Here is a 24241-nt window from a genome sequence, read left to right as displayed (position 1 = left end):
GTTCAGAGCCCAATGTTTAAGCCTTTTGTTTATTTTCATGTAAGTTATTGGTACAACGTATGTGAGTGAAGACCAAAGGCTGTTTTGTTACACGGTGAATAAATACATCATAATCGGAAGCACAAGTCGGATGTTTTGATTTATCATATGGAGCCACCTCATGACGACGCGTCAACTACGCATCCCGGTAGCAGCCCCTCACTGTGGCTTAGGTTTATTTAGTTGAACCCAAGTCATTACAAACTGGATGGTGAATATATACAGTAATCTTGATTTAAGTGTGTGTGTGTTCTGTGGGGATTCCTAGGTGTATGAAGTGAAGAAGTCGAGCGGTGTTGTGGGGAAGATCAGTTCTCTGGTCAGTAAAGTTCTGGAGCCTCTTCACCCTCATGTTGAGGAACATCAACCAAAGAACATCAAACATCTGTCACACACTTTCTCCAGGGAAAAAGAACACTTGTAAGTACACCTTTTACCTTTTACACTTAGATGAAAAAAAGGTGGTAACATAATTGTCAAGTGATGAAATGAAATAGACAGAGTGTTGCAAGAGGGCTGTTTCTTTAGGGAAGCTCTCAGTGACCAGGGTTTCTTATGGGAAAATCTGTTTTGAATTAACCCAGAAAACAAAACCAGGATTCTGCAAATCATAGGAACTCTCTGAAGACCTCTGTGATAAAATAGTGGTGAGGCAGAGATCAGAGTGAGTGTATAAAACCATTTCTAAAACTTTGTCCCAGAAGCACAGGGCTTGGAACCATCAGCACTCTTCCTGGAGTTGGCTGTGTGGCCAAAGTCAGTAACTGAGCAAGAGGGGCCTTGGTCAGGTAGGTGACCAAAAACCCAATGGGCACTCTAACAGAATTTGAGAATGTATCGCCTGCTAGAACCATGACCCTCTCAACAGCACCCCATCAATCAGGCCTTCATTGTTAAGTGACTAGATCCAGCTGGTACCCATCTGTGAACACTGACATTTTTGCTGTGCAAAACACAATCTAGATCAGCAGAATTAGCTTGCTGCAGATCAATCAGTTGCTCAGAGTCTATGAAAGGCTTGTTATTTTTGACCACATAATATGCTGTCCTGAATACCCTGGAAGTGGCCTCAAATGCACACTCCCGACTGGTTGTGTTCGTGTTCAGAAGTATATCTTTCTTTGCTGTCTGAAGAATCCTAATTGCTTCATTATGTGCTGTGGAGTTTCTGTGTCCATGGGCTTTTTTGTGCAGTGTTACAAGCTGGGAAACCCTTGAGTTACCAAATGGGGCTATCTGTCCCTCAGCCCACTGGGTAACAATATTGACCCACAGGATGCCATGAGACCAAGATCCCTTACATCATGGCAGAGGGTACAGCTGAGCTTCCCATTGTTGTTTTCCATTGAACATACAGCCATTCATTTGTACATTTGTGCTCTTGAACTGTTCATACTGTTTTTTTTTTCATATAGAGGGGTAAGCAGTAGGCAATGCATCGTCACCTGCACTTGCTTCTGCAGGTCCCGCGGCTGCCACTTCTTTTTGCTGAGTTTGTGCCTCCTCGCTCTGGCCCTCAACTTGCTCTGAATCATCTTCCTTACATTTTCAGTTTCAGCATCTCTGTCTTTTCTCTTAAACATTTGAATAATTGTTCTCTGCTATGCATTATTCTTTTTGTATGTCCCTGGCATTGTTCCATAAAAGGCTCTTTTTTTATGCTGAAAATATGCTGACAGCCTGTCAGCCAACCACAAAAATGTTTGGAATTCTGTTGGAATCACTTATTGTTCATCCGGTCCCAGTGCATACAACATTAAAGTCTGTGGTCTGGTTGTGAAAAAATTTTGCATGCCAGAACAATAAATCGAATGCACAGAGGTGCTGTGTTTGGGAAGTAAAGTTGCACATGCGCAATTGCATACCATTGATATGAGTTGCAGAGTAATCCCTGATTGTCACCTCACACACAGCTTGTCTGAGCTGCTGTCTGTGGTATTGGAATAAAACAGAATATCATGAAAAATCATTTATTTATTCTATTTATTCTGCTACACATTTTACTCGGGAGATTTTGCAACAAACAGGTGCCTGCTAACGTTAACTAGTGGTAATAAAAGGCAGCTTGGCTTCGTCCAGCTCGGATCACAACTCGAAGAAATTCTGAACGACTTAGAAGCAATAAATAAGGAGATTACATGTTGTTTAAGATGACATAATCTTAGCATGTCTTTTTTTCACTGAAAAAGTCACGGTCACATTTTCAGTGAAAAAAATAGTACCACCACTGAATCTTTTAGTGGTACGCAGTAACAGACCGTACCTACTTTTCAGTGACGTGTGGTGAGGTTCATGGCTGGTGAGGCACTGACTTCATCACAGTCAGATTTGTCTTTCACTTATTCTGCAGCCAAGGAGTCGCAAGAAGGATCCCTGGGATCACTAGCGCCCTCTACCATGAGGCAGGAGAACTGCGTGCCTCACCCAGTGCGTCTTCGCAGCCGTTTTATGATTGCTCAGCACAAGAAACACGTTACACGCATACAGTTGTTGATAAAATACACTGTACATTATATACCTCAGCTAACTAAACTATGGAAATTTATAATATAATTCATATAGCAAAAGTGTTTGAACATTTTAATAGATAGCAATACGGTCTCACTGCACAGCAGGCCAGCAGTTAGCCGAGTCATTGCGCAATCCATGGTGAGGCTCAGCTGGCTGCTGCCTCACCGCAAGTCTCTTCTCAGTATTTGAACGGTAAATGTCAAAATTCAGCGATTTTGAATAAAAATAATCTAAAACTGGTGAAGTTAAATGGAAAATAACTTTATAGTATAATCACTGTATACATATAACAATTTAATAACAATAAAAACATTTTTTTTTCTTTTTACTTTTTTTTTCTTTCCATGATGGCAGGTGAGGCAGTGCCTCACCTGCCTCACCTGACTGCACGTCACTGCTACTTTTACCCCTGGCTATAGCCCCTACTCTGCAGGACTTACACATCAGAAGGTGCAACACCAGAGCTACAGTCAAAGAAATGGACCAGTTTCCACAATCAGCACAATGCCTCTGTCACAAATCCAACAGATGGAGATCCTCAGACCATCAGGATGTTGAACCCTGCCCTGAGAATCTGTCTCTGTGTACAGTTTAAATTAGAGATGAGTCCAGGTTTTCATGCCAGCGATAGCGAGTGCTGGAGGCATATTGTTTTCAGCTTGTCCGTCCGTGTGGGAAATATCTCATATTCTGTGTTGTTTTTTTTAATAAAACAAGAGGCAACATGTCTTCAAACTGGCATTTAAAGGGTTAAAATCCTGAAAACTAATAAACATACGGTAGGTTTGAGCAGAACTGAAGTGGTTTAAGAGATTGTTACGTCCCTTAGTTGGAGCTAGGGGTAACAGGAACCGTAACATGACACATCAAGAAGTGAAAATGAGTCAAGGATTTCTGGAAGGTAGTTTTATTGCAACCTGAAGGTCTCAACAAGAAAGTCCCATGTGGGGGAGGAAGGGACAAAGGTGGTGTGCCAAATAAATGAACCCAATAAAACAAAATGAGGCCTCAGCTATCTTCCTCTACTGAAACAAAAACACAAAAGAAAACCTGTCTACCTAATCTAAAAAAGAGCCTCCAAAACAATACAGTCAGCTTTGTTCCCATAGTCCAGGGGTCGGCAACCCAAAATGTTGAAAGAGCCATATTGGACCAAAAAACAAAAAACAAATATGTCTGGAGCCGCAAAAAATTAAAAGCCTTATAGAAGCCTTATAATGAAGGCAACACATGCTGCATGTATCTATAGTAGCTATATTAGCCTACTATCAAAATGACTAAGTTGGCTACAAATACATAATGAGCCTTCATGATTAAATGTTTATTTTCCCTGCAGTGCATCCTGTAGAGAATGACGCACCACGTGACTACTCTGTTGTGCGATGCCGCCTCAAGTTTAACTTCATTACAATATTAATGAATTATGTTTCATTGCTTTGATGAAATTAAAGAAATGCAATAATGAAATCAGATTTTTAATGTCGTTTTTATTTTGAGGATTCGAAAAAACAACAACAAAATGGAATGTGCATAACGTGCCCCTTATCTGGGCAACAGAGTGCAATAAAATGCAGCCTGCATTTATAAAAATAAAACATCAGGTTTTTGAAAAGGTTAAGTATATAAAATCAAATTAATACAGTTTAAGTTTGACGTCTGTGCAAATGCCAAGCAAGTCAGTGCAAGGGTAAAACGCAGCAGCATCCTCTTCTCTTTTGACACGCAACCAACGCAGCTATCCTCGGACCTGAGCAACAAAACACAATAATATCCTTAAGTGTCATTCCAAATATATACTGACAAAAATCAGAAATCACTTTATAAAAACAGCCACTTTGTTACTAAATATGTGCCTATGACAGGATTGTGTTCTTACCCGTTTAATGTGACTTCTGTTTTCGGACATCACTGGTCAGCTTCTCAACATGTAAGATGTAACTTTAATCTTGACGCAGGACTGCAAGCTCTCATCTGTGAGGCAGGTGCGATATTTTGATTTGATGTAGTTCATGTTTGAGAATATCTGCTCGCACAGGTATGTTGATCCAAAGATGGATAATTCTCCAAATGCATATGTCTTCATGTTCCTATAACTGTCAGGAAGAGCATTCCATGTGTCATAGACAAGTTTCTTGGGTGTTGGGAGGCTTTCAATTTCGCTCCATTTGTGGCTTTGGGCAAGCTGGGCTTTCTGGCGAGTGACGTCTTCAAGCTCGGCTGTCAGACGTTTGAATTTGGACACCCATAAATCTTTGTCGGCTATATCAGCCATTTCCATCTCAAGGTCAACTTGATTTACTCCTGAGAATGTGCTCAACAAGGACGGGTCAATCTCCAGGGGTGTGACAGGGAAAGACAGTGTCATTTTTTCCTTTCGGAACTTGCAAAATCTGCTCCCAAATGCAGTTTGCATATCAACGATCGCACCTTGCAAATAATCACCGTTGAGTGTCTGATCGTGATGGGCTTCTTTGAATTCTCTCAGTACATCTCTGGCAAAGACAGTCAGCTTGCGCTCGAATGACAGAACAGCTTCCAGCATTTGCAGTGCAGTGTTTCCTCGCCCCTGCAGACTTTCATTCAGCTTGTTTAGGTGGCTTGTCATATCCACCATAAAGTGCGGTTTTTCGAGCCACTCGGTATCTTCCAGTTGCGGGTAGTTCAGGTCTTTGCTTTTCAGGAATGTTTTCACATGCTCTAAACAAGCGACAAAGCGGCGCAAAACCTCACCCCTGGACAGCCATCGGACTTTGTTGTGTAGCAGGAGATCGGAATATTCGCTGTCAACTTCATCAAGCAATGCACGGAACTGACGGTGGTTCAATGCTTTTGCAATTATCTTGTTCACCATCTCGATCACAAGGTTCATCACCGCCATACACTCCGATGGGAATGTTTGTGCACACAGTGCCTCTTGATGCAAGATGCAGCGGAATGCAAGCAGATTTCGATCCAATGCTTTCTGTAGCAAAGTCACAAACCCCCTTTTTGATCCTCTCATGCTGGGTGCCCCATCTGTAGCCACTGAAATCAGGTGGTTGGTGTTTATTCCATTGTCATTTAAACACTTCAGCACAGCCTCACATATGTCCTCCCCCCGTGTTTGGCCTTTCAGTGGTATTAATTGGATCATTTCTTCTTGCGGCCCATCGGAGTTCACATACCTGCATAAAAGCGCAGTCTGTTCAATATCGATCACATCACAGGACTCATCACAGGCAATTGAGTATGCTGGCGCTGAATTAATGTCCTTGATTTGCTGATCGGTGATGTTGGCTGCCATTTTAATGGCCCTTTCCTTCACTGTCTTAGCGGAGAGAGGCATGTCTTTAATTTTCTGTATTATCTCGGTTTTGTTTTTGAAGTCTGCAAATAGGTGTTCTGATATGTTGATGAATGACTCCTTCATGTAGTCACCATCTGTGAACAGTTTTCCACGTTTTATTATCTCCCGGGTTGCAACAAAACTTGCAGCAGTAGTGGAGTTTGGAGATGCAATCCACTTCTTAAATCTATTTTTGCGCTCCTCTAATTTCTCCAGAAGTAATGCAATCACACTTTTTCTCTCACTCCCAACTGGGTACTCGGCTGCAAATGTAGCATGCCTTCCCTGGAAATGTCTTTCCACATTGCTTGTTTTGTTATTTGACAACTTCTCGCTGCAGAGCAAACATTCAGGCAATCCTTCCGCATTGGCAATGAATGCAAATAATTCGGTCCAAGAAACGTTGAATCCTCTGTTCTCCTCAGTTATTTTTCTCTTTTTCACTTTGGGATCCATGGCCCATCACACAGCCGCCGGTTTGTTTACAACAGCCACCTGCCTGGCATCCCGCCCTGCTTATAGAAACGTGTGTCGCAGGCTATGACGCAAATCTTCGTTGACAGAAATGTTGAAATTTTATATTTATTCTACACATTTTTACAGCATTGGAAAACGTTAAGAATGTTTGTGTCATGTTTGTCCTCCTACAGAAACCATATTAAAACAAAAAATATATTTCCCTCCCCCATCTTTTTCCATTTTCAAACATTTTTGAAAAAGCTCCAGGGGCCGCATGCGGCTCTAGAGCCGCGGGTTGCCGACCCTCGCCATAGTCAATGCTGCAGTCAGTCAGATGGCATTTCTTAATCAGTGACGTGCTACTCCCACTGTCTACCAAAGCCAGCACCTGTACCCCATTGACCATAACTGGGTGAAATGTAGCCTCTTCTGAGTGCAGGGTACCTGGTTCTGTAGACATCTCTCTACGGGGAACATAGCAGTAACTAGACAGTTTAGGCTTTTTAAGAGGGCAGCCTGAGGCCTTGTGGCCAGGCTGCTGGCAGTAGTAACAAATAATTTCCCCATGGCTGGCACTAGCCTGCTGTCCAACTCCGCTGACCCTCACATTCCCCCTAGTCCCACAGTTATTAAACTTCTGACCTTCTTGTCGGCTGTCTCCGTGTCCTCTGTGGGGCTGGCGCTGATGAGACCTGCTCAGTACCGGCCTCCGGGCGTTGATGTACTGGGTTGCAAGCGTTGGTAGGTCTCGGTCGGCGCCTCTCCCGGGGGTACAGCTGGATCTCTGAAGCGCTGGCGGTAGGTCTCAGCGGAAATGTCAAACTTGGCCAGCAGGGCTTGTTTAAGGTCTGGGTAAGAATCAGACCGCTCTTCATCCATGGCCGAATAGGCTTCCAATGCCTTTCCTGTCAGTAGAGGTACAAGTCTGTAGGCCCACTCAACCTGTGGCCACACCCAGGTTTTGACAATCCGCTCAAAACGGAGGAGGTAGTTTTCAATGTTCTCACCAAACTGGTATGGAAGCAGCTTGGGGTCCTTCCGTGGGGCTGGTACTGGTGGCTGTAGTGCTGGGGCTGACTGCTGTGGCGGCGCTGATGAGGGCTGTGGCAGCAGCAGCACTCACGATGGCGGTGGAGGAGGTGCTGGTGCTGGTGATGGCTGCTGCAAGGTGTAAAACCTGGCGTCAGATCGAGCCCCGGCTCAAGGTTGTGGTGTAGGGAGCCCTATTAGGGAGACAGCATTCCCTGCGCTGGGACTAGAGATGGCTGCTGGAGTAGGCAGCTGACTGCCAGCTTGGACAGCTGACCGTAGGCCTCGGAGTTCCCCCAATAGTGCTTCTTCCCGGCCCCTCTGAGCCCCCATAAACTGGCGTAGCAGCATGATCATCTCCTGCTGTAGCGCCTCTCCATGGGAAGGCAGGTGCCTCCTCCCCCACCTGAGTCTCTTCCACATCAGTCTCCCATTCTTCACCCTCTGCACCCAGTTCGGCCGCTTCCGGATCCGCTTTGAGACTGGCTGTCCTGCTCCTGGTTTGTACTTTCATTTTCCCCCCTTGGGGACCTTTCGGGTGGCCATCCCACCACTGCCACCAAATGTCACACTCTGGCCCGAGTGAGCGTAGGTTGGCGAAAAGGCTGACTGGAGAACTGTACTTTACTCGTAAATGTCGGTGACAGGAAGCATGACAATGCGAGTTCAGTGCAAAAAAATGAAAGGTTTTATTGTCCTTTTTTTCCAGACAATCCCAAAACAACATGAAAATGCAGCCCTCAATCGGTCTGCATCGCGGCACAGCCCTCCTCTAACTGCCTGGCAGTGTAGACCTCCCTCCACTTTATAGCATAGGCCCCTCCCCTGGACCATACCATCTTCTAATGGAATTCAATAAATAATCAATTAAGGGCCACAGGCCGTTTCTCATCTCAGAAACCCGTACAATATATTTACATTTTCAAACCCACATTACAGGCATTTTCACAAGATTCACATCCAACACCCCCATCAACTGGCACGGTGCAGTGGGATGGACTGAGCATGCTCCTAATTCCCTCAGGCACTACAAAAGCCAGCTCGACGCCATGCTCAGGTCCTTTCACACTGCCCGGAACCAGGAAGTGCTGTGGTAACATTAGAAACAAAATACATTTTCAACAATGGGGGGGGGGATCAAGATGGCGGAATAAGCGGCTGCGTTTTCAGCAGGGTCTGAAGGAAAAGTTAATTTTGTCTTAAAAAGTGTCATTCTAGATGTAGCAACTAACCCAAAACATCACTAGGAAGAAAATAGTGCCAAGTAAGTGTTTAAGAAATTAGTCGCAAGAAAAAAGATATTTAATCCGACTGACAGCATGGATACGGCTAAAATAAAAGCTAATATGCTAGACCATGACTACAACCTGGCAGCTCTCAAAGAAGCGTGTGATGAAGAAGACATTGAGGAGATGGAAGAGAGCGGAGAAACTCAACTGAACGAACATACACCGCTCCCCAGTCCCAACCCCAAGAGACTGAAGAAAAGAAACTCAAGGATAGAAACCGAAGAAGCTAGCGTTAGCAACGATAGCATCTACGAAGCTATTCAAACAGTACTCCAGAGATTCGACAAACAAGACAAGCGTCTCAAGAGTTTTGAACTCCGTATAGAGGCCAATACAAAAGCTGTAAAAGAAAATAAAGAGGAAATTGAAAAAATGCAAAAACAAATAGCTTTGATGAAGAAAGAAAACATCACTCTGACAGAAATGTGCAAAGAAAATGCCAGGTATAAGAGGAGATGGGATTTGAGACTCCTGGGCTTGCCGGAGAAAGAAAACGAGGAGACAAGAGAAGCTGTGATCGGGATCCTGACCAGGGTGATTCCAGTGGCAGTGGACAAACTTCGAGAGATGGTCGACACAGTTCATCGCTTGGGCAGAAAAAATGATGCAGCACACAACAAAATGCCAAGGCCCATCATCATTCAGTTTGCAACGCGAACTGTCAGGAACGAAGTCTGGAAGAAATCCAAAGATGCGAGAGTCTGCAAAGAACTGAACATCCACTTCAGGGAGGACTTTTCCAAAGAGGATCGAGAGGCCCGAACGAAGCTGTGGCCGAGAGTGGAAGAAGCCAGACGCAAAGGCAGAAAGGCTTTTCTGAAGGAGGGATATGCGATCATTGACGGGATACGAATTGATCCCTGATAGATGGACAAAACAAGGCAAGATGTCTGTTAGTCTCAGGTAACCCGAATTGCTAATAATAGCAGAATTGAGGTTTTACAGCATAATATACATTTGAGTTAAGTTAAAGAAACAATGTATTATGCTGTTTTTGTTTATGTTTTTGTAAAAACTCTGCTTTCACTGGAGAAAAAAGTTAAAAAGAAATATATAACACTTTCAATAGTAAAATTTAAGTTTGAACAAAAAGGGAGAGATGGGGGGCGGAACAGCTTGATGCTACTTTTGTTTTTTATTTCATCAAAGGAGATAGTTTACTTTTAAACTGAAAAATATTTTTGGAAAAAGGAAGGAGATAAGATAACTTAATGCCTTTTTGATTATTCATTGTCATTTTCTTTACCTCTTTCAAAAAGAGACAATATTGGTTTAAAGTATAATTAATTTAAGCAGCAAAATGGAAAGGCACAAAGTATACAATATACCTAAGTTAGACTAAATCAAAAAGTTAAAAACACAAAATGTTTTAATTTTTATTTTAATCATATTTGATATAAAAAAGAAGATAAGTTAAATGTTAAATATTTTGGGTTAGTACAACGGACATTTCAAATAATCATTCCTGCGCAAAGTAAAGTTAGAAGGCACATTCTAATAAGAGTTTTCTGTGAAATATATGTCTGTTTCTTTTGTATCTATAAATGTTAGAGGTTTAAAAAATATTGTTAAACGCAAGGCTATTTTTTTGTTTTGTAAGGAGCAGCAGGCTAACTGTTTTTTTCTACAAGAAACACACTCAGGGTTAGCAGATGAAACTTTTTGGAAACAGCAATGGGGAGATGAAACTTTTTTCTCACATGGAACTTCTCACTCTGCCGGAGTAATGGTACTTTTTAGCAAATTTCCAGGAAAGGTAATTGAACACAAAAGTGATACAGACGGACACTGGCTTATATTGGTAGTAGAGATACATGATCAAAGATATATTTGTGTTTGTGTATACGGTTATAATAACAGACCAAAAAATAGGGTAATGATGGAGAGTCTAGGTTCATTCATAAAAAACTGGGAAATTAAATATATGACAGATAAAGTGGTATTGGGAGGTGACTTTAATATAGCTCCAGATTCATGGCTTGATCGTATTCCTCATAGAGGACAACAACCGGAATATGATGATATATTAACTAACCTATGTATTTCAACACATACAGTTGATTACTGGAGAATAACTAACCCCATGTCTTTGAAATACACTTGGACTAATTCTGCAGATAATAATCAGTGTTCAAGACTAGATTACTGGCTCATATCTCAGACAATAAGTAAAGATGTTCTAAAGTGTGAAATCTCAATATCACCCCTAACAGACCACTGTATGATTAAACTAGCATTAAAAATAATTCAGCAGCCACAGTCATCAGAAACTATTTGGAAATTTAATAACAGTCTACTACTTAATGATGGATTCTGTAAACAAGTTAAAATTCTTTTTCAAAGTGTGGATAAACTAGACATGTCACATATGAGCAAATGGGAATGGTTCAAATTTAAACTTAAACATCTTGCAATTGAAACCGGAAAAAGAATAGCACAAACAAGAAAACACAAACAAAATGAATTAACTAAGAAAATAAATACATTATGTGAAAAAACGGTATTATCAATTGAAGAAAAGGCTGAATTACGTATCCTACAAGTTCAGATAGATGACATGTACAGAGAAAAAGCTAATGGAGCGTTTATAAGATCAAGAGCCAGATGGCTTGAACAAGGAGAAAAGAATACATCGTACTTTCATGGATTGGAAAAACAAAGACAAAGTAAAAGAAGAATAAATAGACTGAAGAAGAATGAAGATATTATTGATGACCAAAAACAGGTCAAGGATGAAATATGGCTTTTTTATAACAATTTATACAAATCCAATTTCCAAATAGATGAGTGTGACTTCCTATTTGAAACAGTCAAAAATAACATAAAAACATTAAATGAAGAAGATGTGAAAATACTAGAGGAGGATTTAACTATATCAGAAATAGAAAGCGCACTAAAACAGATGAAGAATGGAAAGTCACCAGGAATAGATGGCATAACGACAGAATTTTATAAACACTTTTGGAAAGACATTAAAGATTTAATACATAAAACCTTCTTGGAATGTATAGAAAAAGGATGCTTATCCCCTACAATGAAAACTGGGTTGATAACACTACTACCTAAACCTAGTAAAGATCTACTGAAACTTGATAACTGGAGACCAATTACTCTTCTTTGTAATGATTACAAATTAGTAGCCCTGGTGTACACAAATCGACTTAAAGATGTTATGGTCAAACTGGTTGATGAATTTCAGTCAGCTTTCATTAAAGGTAGACATATACACAATAATGTGAGATTAGTACTAGATATGCTAGACTACCAATCATTTATAGAATCAGAAAGCCTCATTCTTTTTATAGACTTCTTCAAAGCCTTTGATTCTATAGAACATCCATTTCTGATTCAGACACTTCAAAACTTTGGATTTGGTATTAAATTTTGTAAAGTGTAAAATGTTTTATAAAGACATAATCAGCTATGTTTCTTTAAACCCAGGAATGACTCCTAGAATTAATGTTTCTCGCGGGATAAGACAAGGCTGTCCCATATCTCCAAAACTATTCATTTTATGCACACAGATATTAGCATATCTAATTGTTAATAATCAGGAATGTAAAGGAATCGATATCTTTGATTATGAATTTCGTATAAGTCAATTTGCGGATGATACGGTTTTCTTCTTAAAAGACAAATCAATAGTCAGTAAAGCTTTGAACTTAATCTCCTTTTTTTCAAAAGCATCTGGTCTAAATATAAATCTGAATAAATGTGAAATTCTACCGTTATACTCTTGTGCAGATACACAAATAATGTCCATTCCTGTCAAGACAGAAGTTAAGTATTTAGGCATAAAACTGATAAAAGAGGCAAAAAAAAGAGAAGAAAAAAATATGAATGAAAAAATCGAAAACATGAAAAAAACTCTAAATCATTGGTTAATGAGAGACTTGTCCATTTTTGGTCGAAATTTATTATCTAAATCAGAGGGAATATCAAAACTGATTTATCCATGTTACTCTATGTATGTGGCTCCTAAAAACATTAAAAAAGCAAACTCTATAATATATAACTTTATATGGAGAAACAAAACACATTATATTAAAAAATCACAATTGGTCAAAGATTATAAAAAAGGAGGTTTGAAAACACTTGACTTTGAATCAATGATAGGAGTTTTCAAAATAAATTGGATAAAAGCCTTTATGTCACAGAATGAATCAATTTGGTTTCACATCCCCAAAAGCATTTTTTTAAAAATTGGAGGGTTGGACTTTGTTTTAAAATGTGATTTTGAGACTACAAAACTGCCTGTGAAACTATCTGAATTTCATAAACAGGTACTGTACTACTGGAAGATGATATTTTCCCATAATTTTACTCCACATGGATCCACATTGTGGAATAACAGAACAATCACGACAAATAGGAAAAGCCTATTCAATCAAAAGTGGCTTGATAAAAAGATAACTTTTGTTATAGACCTTATGGATGATCATGGTAAATTTTTACAACTAAATGCCTTCAGGGAGAAATTTGATGTTCAATGTTCTTACAGGGAATTCAACAGAATATGCAAAGCAATACCTCTTGCTCTGACACACTTAATACAAAACACACTCTCTCAATCAAGAATACAAACGGTCATGCCAGACTTAAAAATTAACCAAATGCTTATTGGAGACAAAAAATGTAACAACCAATTCATCGGAAATGCTTTTAAGTGTAAAATTTTTCATGACTATACAAGAAATGCAAAACTCAGAATAAGCGATAATCCATCCATCATAGATAAATATTGTAAATATTTAAAATGGCCAATTCCCCCAAAGGCAAAGGAACTACAATACAAAATCATAAACAATTATTATCCTGTAGCAGAAATGCTTAAAAAAAGATTTGGTTTTGAGGTTGACCCCTGCAGTTTCTGTCTCGAAGAACCGGAAACCATTGAACATCTTTTCTACTCTTGCAAAGTTACCGAACAATTTTGGCAAAACTTGCATAATTGGCTAAGCATAAAAATGGAGAATATCACACCATTTGATACACAACAAATTTTAATTTACAAAAATAACCTAACTAAAGAAATCTCTGATATGGTTAATATAATCATAAATATGGGAAAATATCATATCCATACATGTAAATGGAGGAATCAGAAACCCTCACTGACATGTTTTAAAAGTGAAATTAAGATTTTTTTTTCCTCTTTGTTGTTTTTGGCGGACACATACAAACCAATACAAGACCTGTGTCAAAATATGTCAAGGTACCTGATGCTTTGATTAATTAGTTAATAGAGATCTGCTTTTTTTTAATCCTGACTGCTGAGAGGTGAGAAAAATTAGCCTGTATTATTAATTTGTTTTATTTTCTTATAACATGTCATAGTTTATTTTTTTTTTATATTTTTCTAATTTTTCTGCCTTGCTTTTTGAACAGAGTTTGAAAATGTTTTACATAATTCATAAGAATGCAAAATGAAAAACGAAGATTCCTATGTTGAATTGTAAAATTGAAATGTTCAATAAAAAAAAAAGAAAAAAAAAAACATTTTCAACAATGGCCTTCAACCTTTAAACAAATAAAAAAAAATTAACTAAAAATGGTGTCTGTGTGTGTGTGCACAACTCAAAACGTGTGTATTATAGGGAAAAAAAATAGTACAGGGAACTTGCTAAGGTGTTAAATGTAGTTTAGTGTGTGCACCCACCAAATAACAGTAGCAAGCTACCTGGCTAACATGTGGCATGTGAGTTGTATGGTAGTGTGGGGAGCTGGTGTGGTTTGCCAACAGTGGCAGGGGAAACTGTCACAGGGATGATGAGACAACATACAAAATAATCACTTTTGAATAAGCAACATTAGTGTTTGGCATATTGCCACTGCTGGAGAAATTTATGATAGACAACTTCAACAACAAAAACAGAATATTGCTTTTATTTATTTTTGAATGAGGCAGAGATTATGACAAAAACAAGATGAAGAATTAATATACTGTACATAGATTAACTTCTCTAAAATCCAGTAAATTAAAAAGACAGTTTAAATCTAGTTTAGTTTGAAATAAATTAAACAAAATTAAAGGCTTTTCATTGTAATCACTCAAAGTGTCTTGTATGTTTTGACTTCCTGTTAACAATTGTTTCCACTGACATTACACATCTTTTCAAACCTTGGTAAGAAATGGTATTTATAAAAACATTTTTTTCTAAATTGTACGGGATCCCTCTGGATTACTGTGATTACTGATTAATCAATAATTCTACAATAATTAATGTTATTCTTTCAGAAACAACTTGGTATGTAAAGTACCAGCAGCATCTTAGTCCTTTGCACTGAGCAGGACCCACACCTACCAAACAGAAACACAGGACATTTATTAAATTAGACAATAGACATAAACAAACAATTCTCTGGTCTGTACAGTCTGCATCCTCACACAGGATGCTGGTAACATACACATTTGTTAACATAAAGACCACACTAGAGCTTAGTAAATAAAAACTGTCAGTGCAACTGTTACAGCTGTGATGTAAAAGACTAGGCTAACTGACTCCTACAGTAAATGTAGACATTCACACAGCCTTACGTTGGCGAATACCCTCTGAGAGGAGGAAGAGCTGACAGTAATAATAAACAAGTAACGTTAGCATACAGCTCTGTGTCAGCTACAACACTCTGCTTCCAGTTTGCCTGTCAACCAAATCAATAAACTACCAGCGGCTATCTGCTGTAGCAAGCTAACAGTTAGCTATAATGTCATGCACACAACAAGACCAAAAACACAGACATAACTTAAGAGTTAACTCACTCACCTGTAAATGACCATGTGTTTATTATCCAAGCCCCGGGTCTGGCACTGTCTCTTCTGCTCTTCTCACATAGTTTATCAACAAAGTGTGTACTAAAGTGAGCAAAGAAACATCCCCCAAATTTCAGTGTTCTACAAGTTATTAGCTTTTGCCCCAGTAACAACACAAATCGTGACAAGGAAGTGACCTCCTAACTGAAGACCCGCCTTGATGAGAGGTCTGACAGTTTGCATTTTCATTTTCATGTTGACCCAAAAGTAGCCTGGTGACATGTAAATGAAAATGCAATAGACTGAGGAGGGCTGTTTTGCTCATTGCATTAAATGTTGTCCACTGTAGAGCAGCTTAAGACTTAAGACTTGAAATGTCAAATGCCATTCTCATTTTCATTTTCATATTGTTTTATTGTTTTTACCCCCAAAAGAGCATGGTGACATGTAAATGAAAATGCAATAGATGTTTTGCAAATTGCATTTAAATATTTATCACTGTAGATCAGGTTAAGACTTTGACAGTCAATGTCAATGTCAAATGCTGTTCATTTTCACTCTCAAATTGTCAAAAAAAAAGAAAGCATTTTCATTTTCATGAATATTGCTTGCCTATTTGTAAAATTAGGTTAAATTGTTTATATTGCATTTTAATTTTCAAATTTGAATTAACATTTTCATATTATCCACTGTGCAGCAGGGTATGACTTTGAAAATGAAATGTAAAACAGCTTTTCCATTTTCGTTTTAAAATGGCCCTAGAATGCCCATATAAGTAAATGAAAATGCAAATTATTATTATTTCATTTTAATTTTTACTCAAACAACACATAGATATGTGGAAAATTAAAATGCTATTGTAGAATAACATTATCATTGGAATAGTCCCCATAGGCTTCCATTGTGAAGTTATCCGGTACAGTCTTTACGAGTCTTGCTCTAACACAGACTGGTGTTAGGGAGGAAATAGAAAGCTTTTTGGTATGGTATATTTAAAGTCGACGAATTTGTGGCAGCCAGTCACTATTAACCGCCACATATTTATTTTCAATTATGATATTTTCAATATCATATATGGTTGGACTGCTTCTCTCACACACACACACACACACACACACACACACACACACACACACACACACCACCTGGCACCAAGCAATAAACAGATCTATTATGTCCGCTGTCTCCTGATGTCTTTTACACAGCAAAATCATGCTGGTTAAGCTGATAGTAAACTGTGATTAAAAGCTAAAACAATAGCTTGCTGAGACAAACCAGCCCAATCAATTCTAATCCAGTTCTGAATTTTTCTTCCCCAATTCTTTAGTAATGATAAAGAACCAGTATGAGCTAGATCCATAAGTGTATGAATAAGATAAAGATTAAATCCTAACAATATCCATCCCTACTGCTGGTTAGTTGCTGATTTTGGGAGGATGAGCACATCGCAGTTCATATCCCTTCACTATAACTGTTTCTTAAACAGTTATTGTGTGACCATTATTTTATTTGGTGCACAGTGAGATCAGTCAACAGATCAATTGATAGAAAAACAGTCATTACTCATGAAGACAGCTTAATATTGTAGCTCCCACGTTCCAGTGGGAAATTAAGTAATGTTGGTCACTGTTAAGTAATTGTGGTCTCAGCAAAGATCACATTTCATTATTGGTTTTTGTGTCTTTGGATGATGATGTTATGAAGGTTTGATAGGAGAATATTTTATTTAGTGGAGTCAAGTAAGGCTTTCTTTCACAAGTCTTTCACAAGTTTGATAATCAATCGGATGTTCAAGTAAGAAATGTGATGGTTCCACCTTCTCATATCTGAAGATGTATTTGCTTTGCTGTGTTTCATATCATAAGGTGAATAATTTGACTGTTGGTAACATTGTCCTCTGACACCTGCATGACACCACATTACTTTTGAACACTGAACACTTTATGAATATTGTATTTTAATTCTACTTGACATTTGAACACTTTCATTCTCTGTTAGAATCTACGCTGCAGGAGAAGAAAAAACAGAACTGATCTACCTCAGAAAAAAGTTAATACATAATTTTTTTTGTTTTGCAATGCTCCTGTGTACTATAGGAAAATCTAATGTGAAATCTCTATATTAAATCCACACAGCATATTGACAGACTGATAACTGAGTATTGCTGTAGGATTTACCACTTGTTAACAGCATGCTTGGTATTATTTTCATCGGGTAGTAGGTGTAGGTATGTCGTTGAGATCAAAATGTAAAGGTCAAAGATGTGTGTGGTCCAATCCCAAAGCACCGATTACTCATGCAATAATGTATGCATGCACGCACCTGCGTGCACACACACAGATTCACAGGGTGCAAACAGCGTCAGCCACGCTGTTGCAGCTGGTAATCAGCAGTCGGACAATATTTTTAGTTCTTTTCAATAATGCTGTGTTACTATAGACTGTAGTACATACAACAGTAAGGGGTGTGAACAGTGACACCAAACAGTAACAAGTATGTGTGCTTTTGTTTGTTTGTGTGTATGAATTAACAGGTTTGACCTCTCAGACAAAGATTACTTCTTTGACAGCAAAACCAGGAGTTCAATAGTAAGTCCACTGATGCTCCAACAACACCAACATACCCAATGACATGCCACTTTCATGTACAGCACTGATATCATTTATTACACTTCAGTCAGCCAACAAATGCATGCAATATACTGTGAAAAAAATGAATTGTACAGGGGGTTTATTCAGTCCCTGGATATGTATGCATTTGCAGAAACTAGTTGCTTTATTACAGCTTTATTACAGTGTTGATTATTAAAAAGTACACCTGAATAATTATTTTCTTCAACAACAGGCTGAATTAAATTCACTTTCGTGTTTTCATTCCCATTCAGGTGTTTGAAGTCCTAAAGAGAACAAAATGCAAGGCCAAGTACAGCATGGGTGAGTCTTGACCTCTGGCAGTCACTGCTGGACCAAACAAGATGAGATTCACTTTACAAATGTGTTCAAAGTGTTCAAAACCATACTACAAATATAATGCCTGTCAATACTGATCCTGATCACTGGTATCTGCTGGAAGTTTGAGTTAGTCTTCAACCTTAACACAATTCCTCAGATCACTCATTCCCTCATAGTCCTGCTAAGTGACTAGGCCTAAGAGCTTATCCACTGAATCCAATAATCCTACTGTGTTTTTTATTTATTACTTCTTTTCAAAAACCGAAAACACTTTGACAGACACTGAAGCCAGAAGTTTCTTACCGTCTCTATTTTATTCAGATATTCCTTAAAATGAGTGAGGAAGCTCAGTGCGAAGACAGATAGAGATTCTTTTGATTACGATTACATTAGGTGTCAATGAGAGTGAGACAGGTATTGCTGCCGGACTCGGCACCCCCGTTTAAATTTTGTGCAGACCCTGCCTGTCAAAGTTACATTTTATGAATCCCAACAACTATGTCTACATTTTCAGAAAGAATTATTGTCTCCTTTTTACGGTTTGGCCGTGAGCTCGAGTTAAAAATAAAGATAAAGGTTATTTTTTACTGCTTCACGCACTCTAGCCAACTGACGCTGTCACTCTAACTTTGAAGAAAAAGGGATTTGCACTCCTCTTTTGAGTGCTCACAGTTTGAAAAGTTTACATGTTATGTAAAAACAGTTGTTGTGTTTTGGAGAGAGCAAAAGTTTTCCTCCGTTTTATAGTTTGAATCACATTTCTACATGCAGGTATGAGAGAGCTGGGTGACTCGGGAAAAAAGGTGAAATTTTGTAGAAAAAAGGTGAAATTCTGTGGGTTTTTAAAGAAAATTCCAATGCATTCCTAATGCATTACTTATTCCCAGTATTTTGGGATTTTAACACCAAAAGTCATAGCACCTCTTTCGGGATCAAGACACACGTTTTGATGTATATACGTTTTCTCAAAGCTGCGGGACGAGTTACGCACCAAAATTTGGCGGAAGAATAATAATAAGCCTGAGGAATATTAATAGATGCTCAGCCCCGAGGCACTCCTCTCAGCTATTCTAGCTGTAGAGGAGTGGCTCGGAGCTGAGCACCCGTGGCACTAATAAGCCACAAAATAACAGAGAGGAAGTCTGCTCTGATGTTATTCATCTAAGGAATACACTGAGATTTAAAAGACGATAAAACAATGAAGTCTCAAAACAATACTTACAATGTTGATTTTTTTTCAGGAGTGTGCCAGAAAGGTTTTGATATCATTCTGTAATGTTGCAGTGTGCATGGATAGCATATTTAACACACAATACATTTGTCTTAAGCAAAAGGTTAGCATACTTAGCTAGCTGGACTACAGACCTTTCAGTGAGGCAAACGACCCATCTGCAAGTAATTTGACAATGTCTTGTTGTGAGATGCTGATGTCATATTACAGGTTATACCACTGCTGTCAGTATTTGGCTTAATATAGCTTTAAAAGTAACGTAAGTTTATATAACATCCTAGCGTTAGGTTACCTCATTTTCTTTGTGGTGTGTGATGAAATGTCTTTTCAGGTTTAAGATGTTCGTCCTGTGATTTTCTCTCCCGACAATACTACATTCACTTTTTCTCTTAACAGCATTATCTTTGAAGTGGGTCCAAATGTCAACCTGCTTTGTTGCCATGGTATTCCTTTGTCGTCTCTGTATATGTATAAAGCTAATAGAAGCTAGGTCCAAGCTGGCACCGTTTCATGGTTTTAGTGCATTCATGTGCTGCTGGTCTGCAGAGTCACCAGGAAGATGATTCAAGCCAACAGGAAGATGAATTTGGAATATGTAATCATTTGATCTTTTGTCATTGATGTAGTATGGAGATGTCACAGTTATCATTTAATGACTTCAGTTCCGTCTTATGTCTTGTCTTTTTCGTTGGAAAAAACCTTGCTGATGAATATATAGCTAAATTTACTGTGGTCACACTGCATCTCCGTTTTCTCTTGGCAGGTATAACCAGTCTCCTTGGCAGTGGTGTATATACGGCAGCCTACCCTCTTCATGATGTGAGTAGTACCAAGTACCGTTATTGTAGGGGATACTAGTTCCAGATCATGTTTATATACTTGAATTTTGAAGCGGATGTAATCAGTGGGGTCATCTAGAAGATCTAAAAGATGGAGTGAAAAAATGTACTGTAGCTCCACCTTTTCTTAAAATGAGTAAATCCTGGCTCGCAGTCTCCAGCTGTGGTGTGTAGTAACTAGTGGTACTCTTTCTCTTTCCTCTTTCAGGGAGATATTAATGAAAGAGCAGAGCCCAATGACAGAAAGGTAAGACAGTCATGGAAGCCAGAATTAAAGTTTCCACAGACTGGTGTTCATGTTTTGCATTTGTACAGCTTTACAACTGTGCTCATGTAGAGCCCACACTAGGACCACAAAATAATCTGTCACCACTTTAACTTAGAACAAAATAAAAACTGAGTCTGCTTAAATGTACTAATCATGTCAGTTCATTTGATGTTTTTTTTCATGTGGATCACCAGCTGCTGGGGTTCACAGGTACCCTAAATGTTTTTTTTTTTTCAGCATGTGTGGAATCCTTCATAGCTCCACACAATCTCGGTTTGTCTAGCATATGATCTGAATTCAGAGGTATAGTTACGAGTGTCGATGTGAAGTCAAATTAACAATTAACAGATGATACACCATTTGAGGTAAAAGCATTGTTCAATCTTTCAGAGATATGTTGTGGAAGATGAATACTGGTTTTTCAGTTTATTTATTTGCTTTTTATCACCTGTATGCTTGTTTTTGTATAAAAGTCCCCAACAAATGCCCTATTTACAGCATATTAATTTCCCAACCAGTGGAGCTAGCATGGTTTAGGAAACAGGGAAAGGAACTCTTCTCAATGACAAATATGTCAATAGAGAGGCTAGAGGTATGATAGAAATAGACAAGTAATGCAACTAAATATTGTTTATTGTCTTCTTCAGCTTCTGTATGAGGAGTGGGCAAACTATAGTGTCTTCTACAAGTACCAGCCCATCGGTCTTGTGCGGTAAGTACATATTTTTTTAGGTATATAATTTACTGCCAATCATCCTTGCATGGTTATAACTCCGATAATGAAGTATCTCACCGACAGGGCTTTTATTTTGAGGAACTGTTGTTCAGGCTCATTAATTTGTACATGGCCTACTATCATGGCCACAATTATATGGCACAGTGTAATCCTTGATACTGCTGGCACAGAATTCAGAAATGTTCTAATCCTCTACACAGTGCTTTCAAAGTTTAAAGCTACCATGACATACATGAAAATTTCTGACATTAGTGAGTTTGTGGCAAATGATTTGTTCATGTTACTGTAGTAATGATATCTGAAGTTCTCAACACATTCCAGTGTTAGCTGGGGACCAGTGGCGTGCGGTGAGGTTCATGGCTGGTGAGGCACTGACTTCATCACAGTCAGATTTACAAACATATGAACCCTAAAGAGTATCTTATTCACCATTTGATTGGCAGCAGTTAACGGGTTATGTTTAAAAGCTCATACCAGCATTCTTTACACATACAAACTGTAGCACACAAAAAAGCACATTTAATAAAAAAAAAAAACGTTATTATGGTCTTACCTTTACTTATAAATGAAGTCCATGCGCCGCTCCTTCTGAACAAAAGCATCGATAACTTGTTTATAGAAGTCTTCCTTATCTTTCTTAAGTTTTAAAAGTCTCTCTGTCTCGATGGAGATCACTGCCAGGGAAGAAAGTCGTCCTTGATCGGTCCTGTTCCGACTGTATGTTTTGATTCTTTTCAGTGCTGAGAATGACCGCTCCACCGATGCTGTAGTAGCTGGAACAGTGAGCACTAGCTGGAGTAACTTTGTCGCCTCAGGAACAGTTTGGATGAGGTCCTTCTGGGCCAAAAAGCTGAGAAGCTGTCCAGGAGATTTACATTCATCCCTCACCGTTTGTGAGCTATACAGTCCAACAAGATCCGCCTTAAGTTGCACAAAGTCAAAGAATCTGGCATATTTTGACAGGCTCTGCAGTTTTGTGTCATCAAAATGTTTTGACATTTCACTGAATTTTGCGCAATCCACCAAACCAAGGAAAGCCAGCTCACCAAAATGATCAAACCTAGCCTTCATTTGATAGCTTATGTCATCCAGAATGTTACAGAACACTCGTTTTCGTTCAAATCTAATTGACTGTCTGCCTCCACTCTCTGCCAGGCCAAGTGCGCTGCATTTCTTCTCAAATCGGTCACAGAAACTTTCGAACTCCAGTCTCATGCGCTCGAGAACTGCAATGGTGTCGCGGATGCGTGCAAGACAATATTCAATGTCCATCACTTTGTTTTGCAGCACTCTAAAAAGGGCATTAGTCTCATTGAAAATGTCCTCATATACCATAAGGAGAAAGCATGTAGATGCTTTTGACAGCCACTGATCGTATCCTGCTGCCATCATCAGCGTGTCATTATCCCAGCTGTCAGGATTTTCAATGATGATGTGAAATAACGCGCGCAGATCATCGTGGTGCATGCTTATTGTCTGCAGCAGCCTAGAGTTGGAGCTCCATCTTGTGGGCGCTGCTCTGGGTAAATGGCGCTTGACAACATCATCCAGCAAGTGAGTGCACTTTGTGGACTTGCTGAAAAATGAGGCTAGTCCCTCAGCTGTTTTAAAAAACGTGCGACACTCGGGCATGCACTTTGCTGAATGCAATAGCACTAAGTTCAGCTTGTGTGCGTAACAGTGGGTGAACATGGCTTCGGGCACTCTTTCTTTAAATTTAGGTTGCACGCCATTAAGCTCTGAGGCCATTACAGCGGCCCCATCATAGGTCTGAGCTACAAGCTTTTCAACACAGTCATACTTCTCCAACACTCCCAGGACATACTCAGCAATGGCAGGAGCGCGTCTGTCTTTACTGATGTCATCAAATCCCAAAAACGCCTCCCTCACCTCACACCCTGCTTCAGTTGTAGCCACATACCGTAATATGACAGAAATCTGAGCTTGGTTTGTGACATCTGTGGTCTCGTCCACTTCTACTGCAACAAATGGGGCTGCACTGATCTGCTTTTTAATGTCATTTCTAATGACATCACCAACTGCTTCGATTAAATCATTCTGTATTCTATTTGACAAGCCAGAAAATACAGTGGATGTCTCCAAATGCCTAGCTAGCCTGTCATCTTTCTCAGCAATAGCATGCAAGAGTTCAACATAGTTGCCACGATTGGTAGAGCCTGTACTTTCATCATTTCCACGGAATGCCAGTTGCTGTTTGGCGAGGAAGCAGGTGACATTGACAATGACAATTCTTCAGGTCACAATATCCCATCTGAGTCAAGACATTGTCACAAGAAGAGAAAAGAAGACAGGTAAAGCAGAAAAGGCGGTTTCTTGCTGGACATCCACACAGCCAGCCTTTTCGTGTGTACCACTCCGTTTGAAAAGAACGGGTCGTCTGTCCCGAAGTCTGAAGCAAACCTTTTAGCTCCGGCGTTGGTCTTCCTTTAAAGGGGACATATTATGCTCCTTTTCAACAAGTTTGAATAAGTCTCAGAGGTCCCCAAAGCATGTCTTTGAAGCTTCTTGCTAAAAAATCCACTCCGATCCTATATTTCAGCATGCCTGTAAACCCCTCTTTTTAAACCCCGTTCAGAACAGGCTGTTTCTGTGTCTGTAGCTTTAAATGCAAATGAGCTGTGCCTGACCACGCCCCTCTTCGGAAGGGGATGCCGTTCGGGCTTCTGGCACCATGCTCTAATGTTTACGGTGACCGTGACAGGCGACCTGGCGTCGGTAACGATTTGGTTCAACCACACGACTTTTATCCAGAATCTGAGCCAGAGGGAGAGGCTGCTGAAGAAGTTCAAACT

The 24241-nt window shown here is 39.4% G+C and overlaps 1 protein-coding gene across 2 annotated transcripts in view; it reads left to right on the top strand.

Moving 5' to 3' along the window:
- Nucleotides 1-24241, top strand: part of LOC111647727 (anoctamin-1-like) — a 138501-nt gene that overhangs the window by 38960 nt on the left and 75300 nt on the right. For both annotated transcript variants that reach the window (XM_087171550.1, XM_087171551.1), the window contains exons 4-9: nucleotides 308-459; nucleotides 17937-17991; nucleotides 18288-18336; nucleotides 20349-20404; nucleotides 20633-20671; nucleotides 21340-21404. In XM_087171550.1, coding sequence (XP_087027676.1) covers nucleotides 308-459; nucleotides 17937-17991; nucleotides 18288-18336; nucleotides 20349-20404; nucleotides 20633-20671; nucleotides 21340-21404 — 416 coding nt within the window. The remainder of the gene's footprint in view (nucleotides 1-307; nucleotides 460-17936; nucleotides 17992-18287; nucleotides 18337-20348; nucleotides 20405-20632; nucleotides 20672-21339; nucleotides 21405-24241) is intronic.

This window comes from Seriola lalandi, unplaced genomic scaffold (genome assembly GCF_002814215.2).
Source record: "Seriola lalandi dorsalis isolate HSWRI2012SDOR001 ecotype SW California unplaced genomic scaffold, Sedor1 jcf7180002055008, whole genome shotgun sequence".
Lineage (NCBI taxonomy): Eukaryota > Metazoa > Chordata > Actinopteri > Carangiformes > Carangidae > Seriola > Seriola lalandi.
This window is presented reverse-complemented; position numbering and strand designations above follow the sequence as displayed.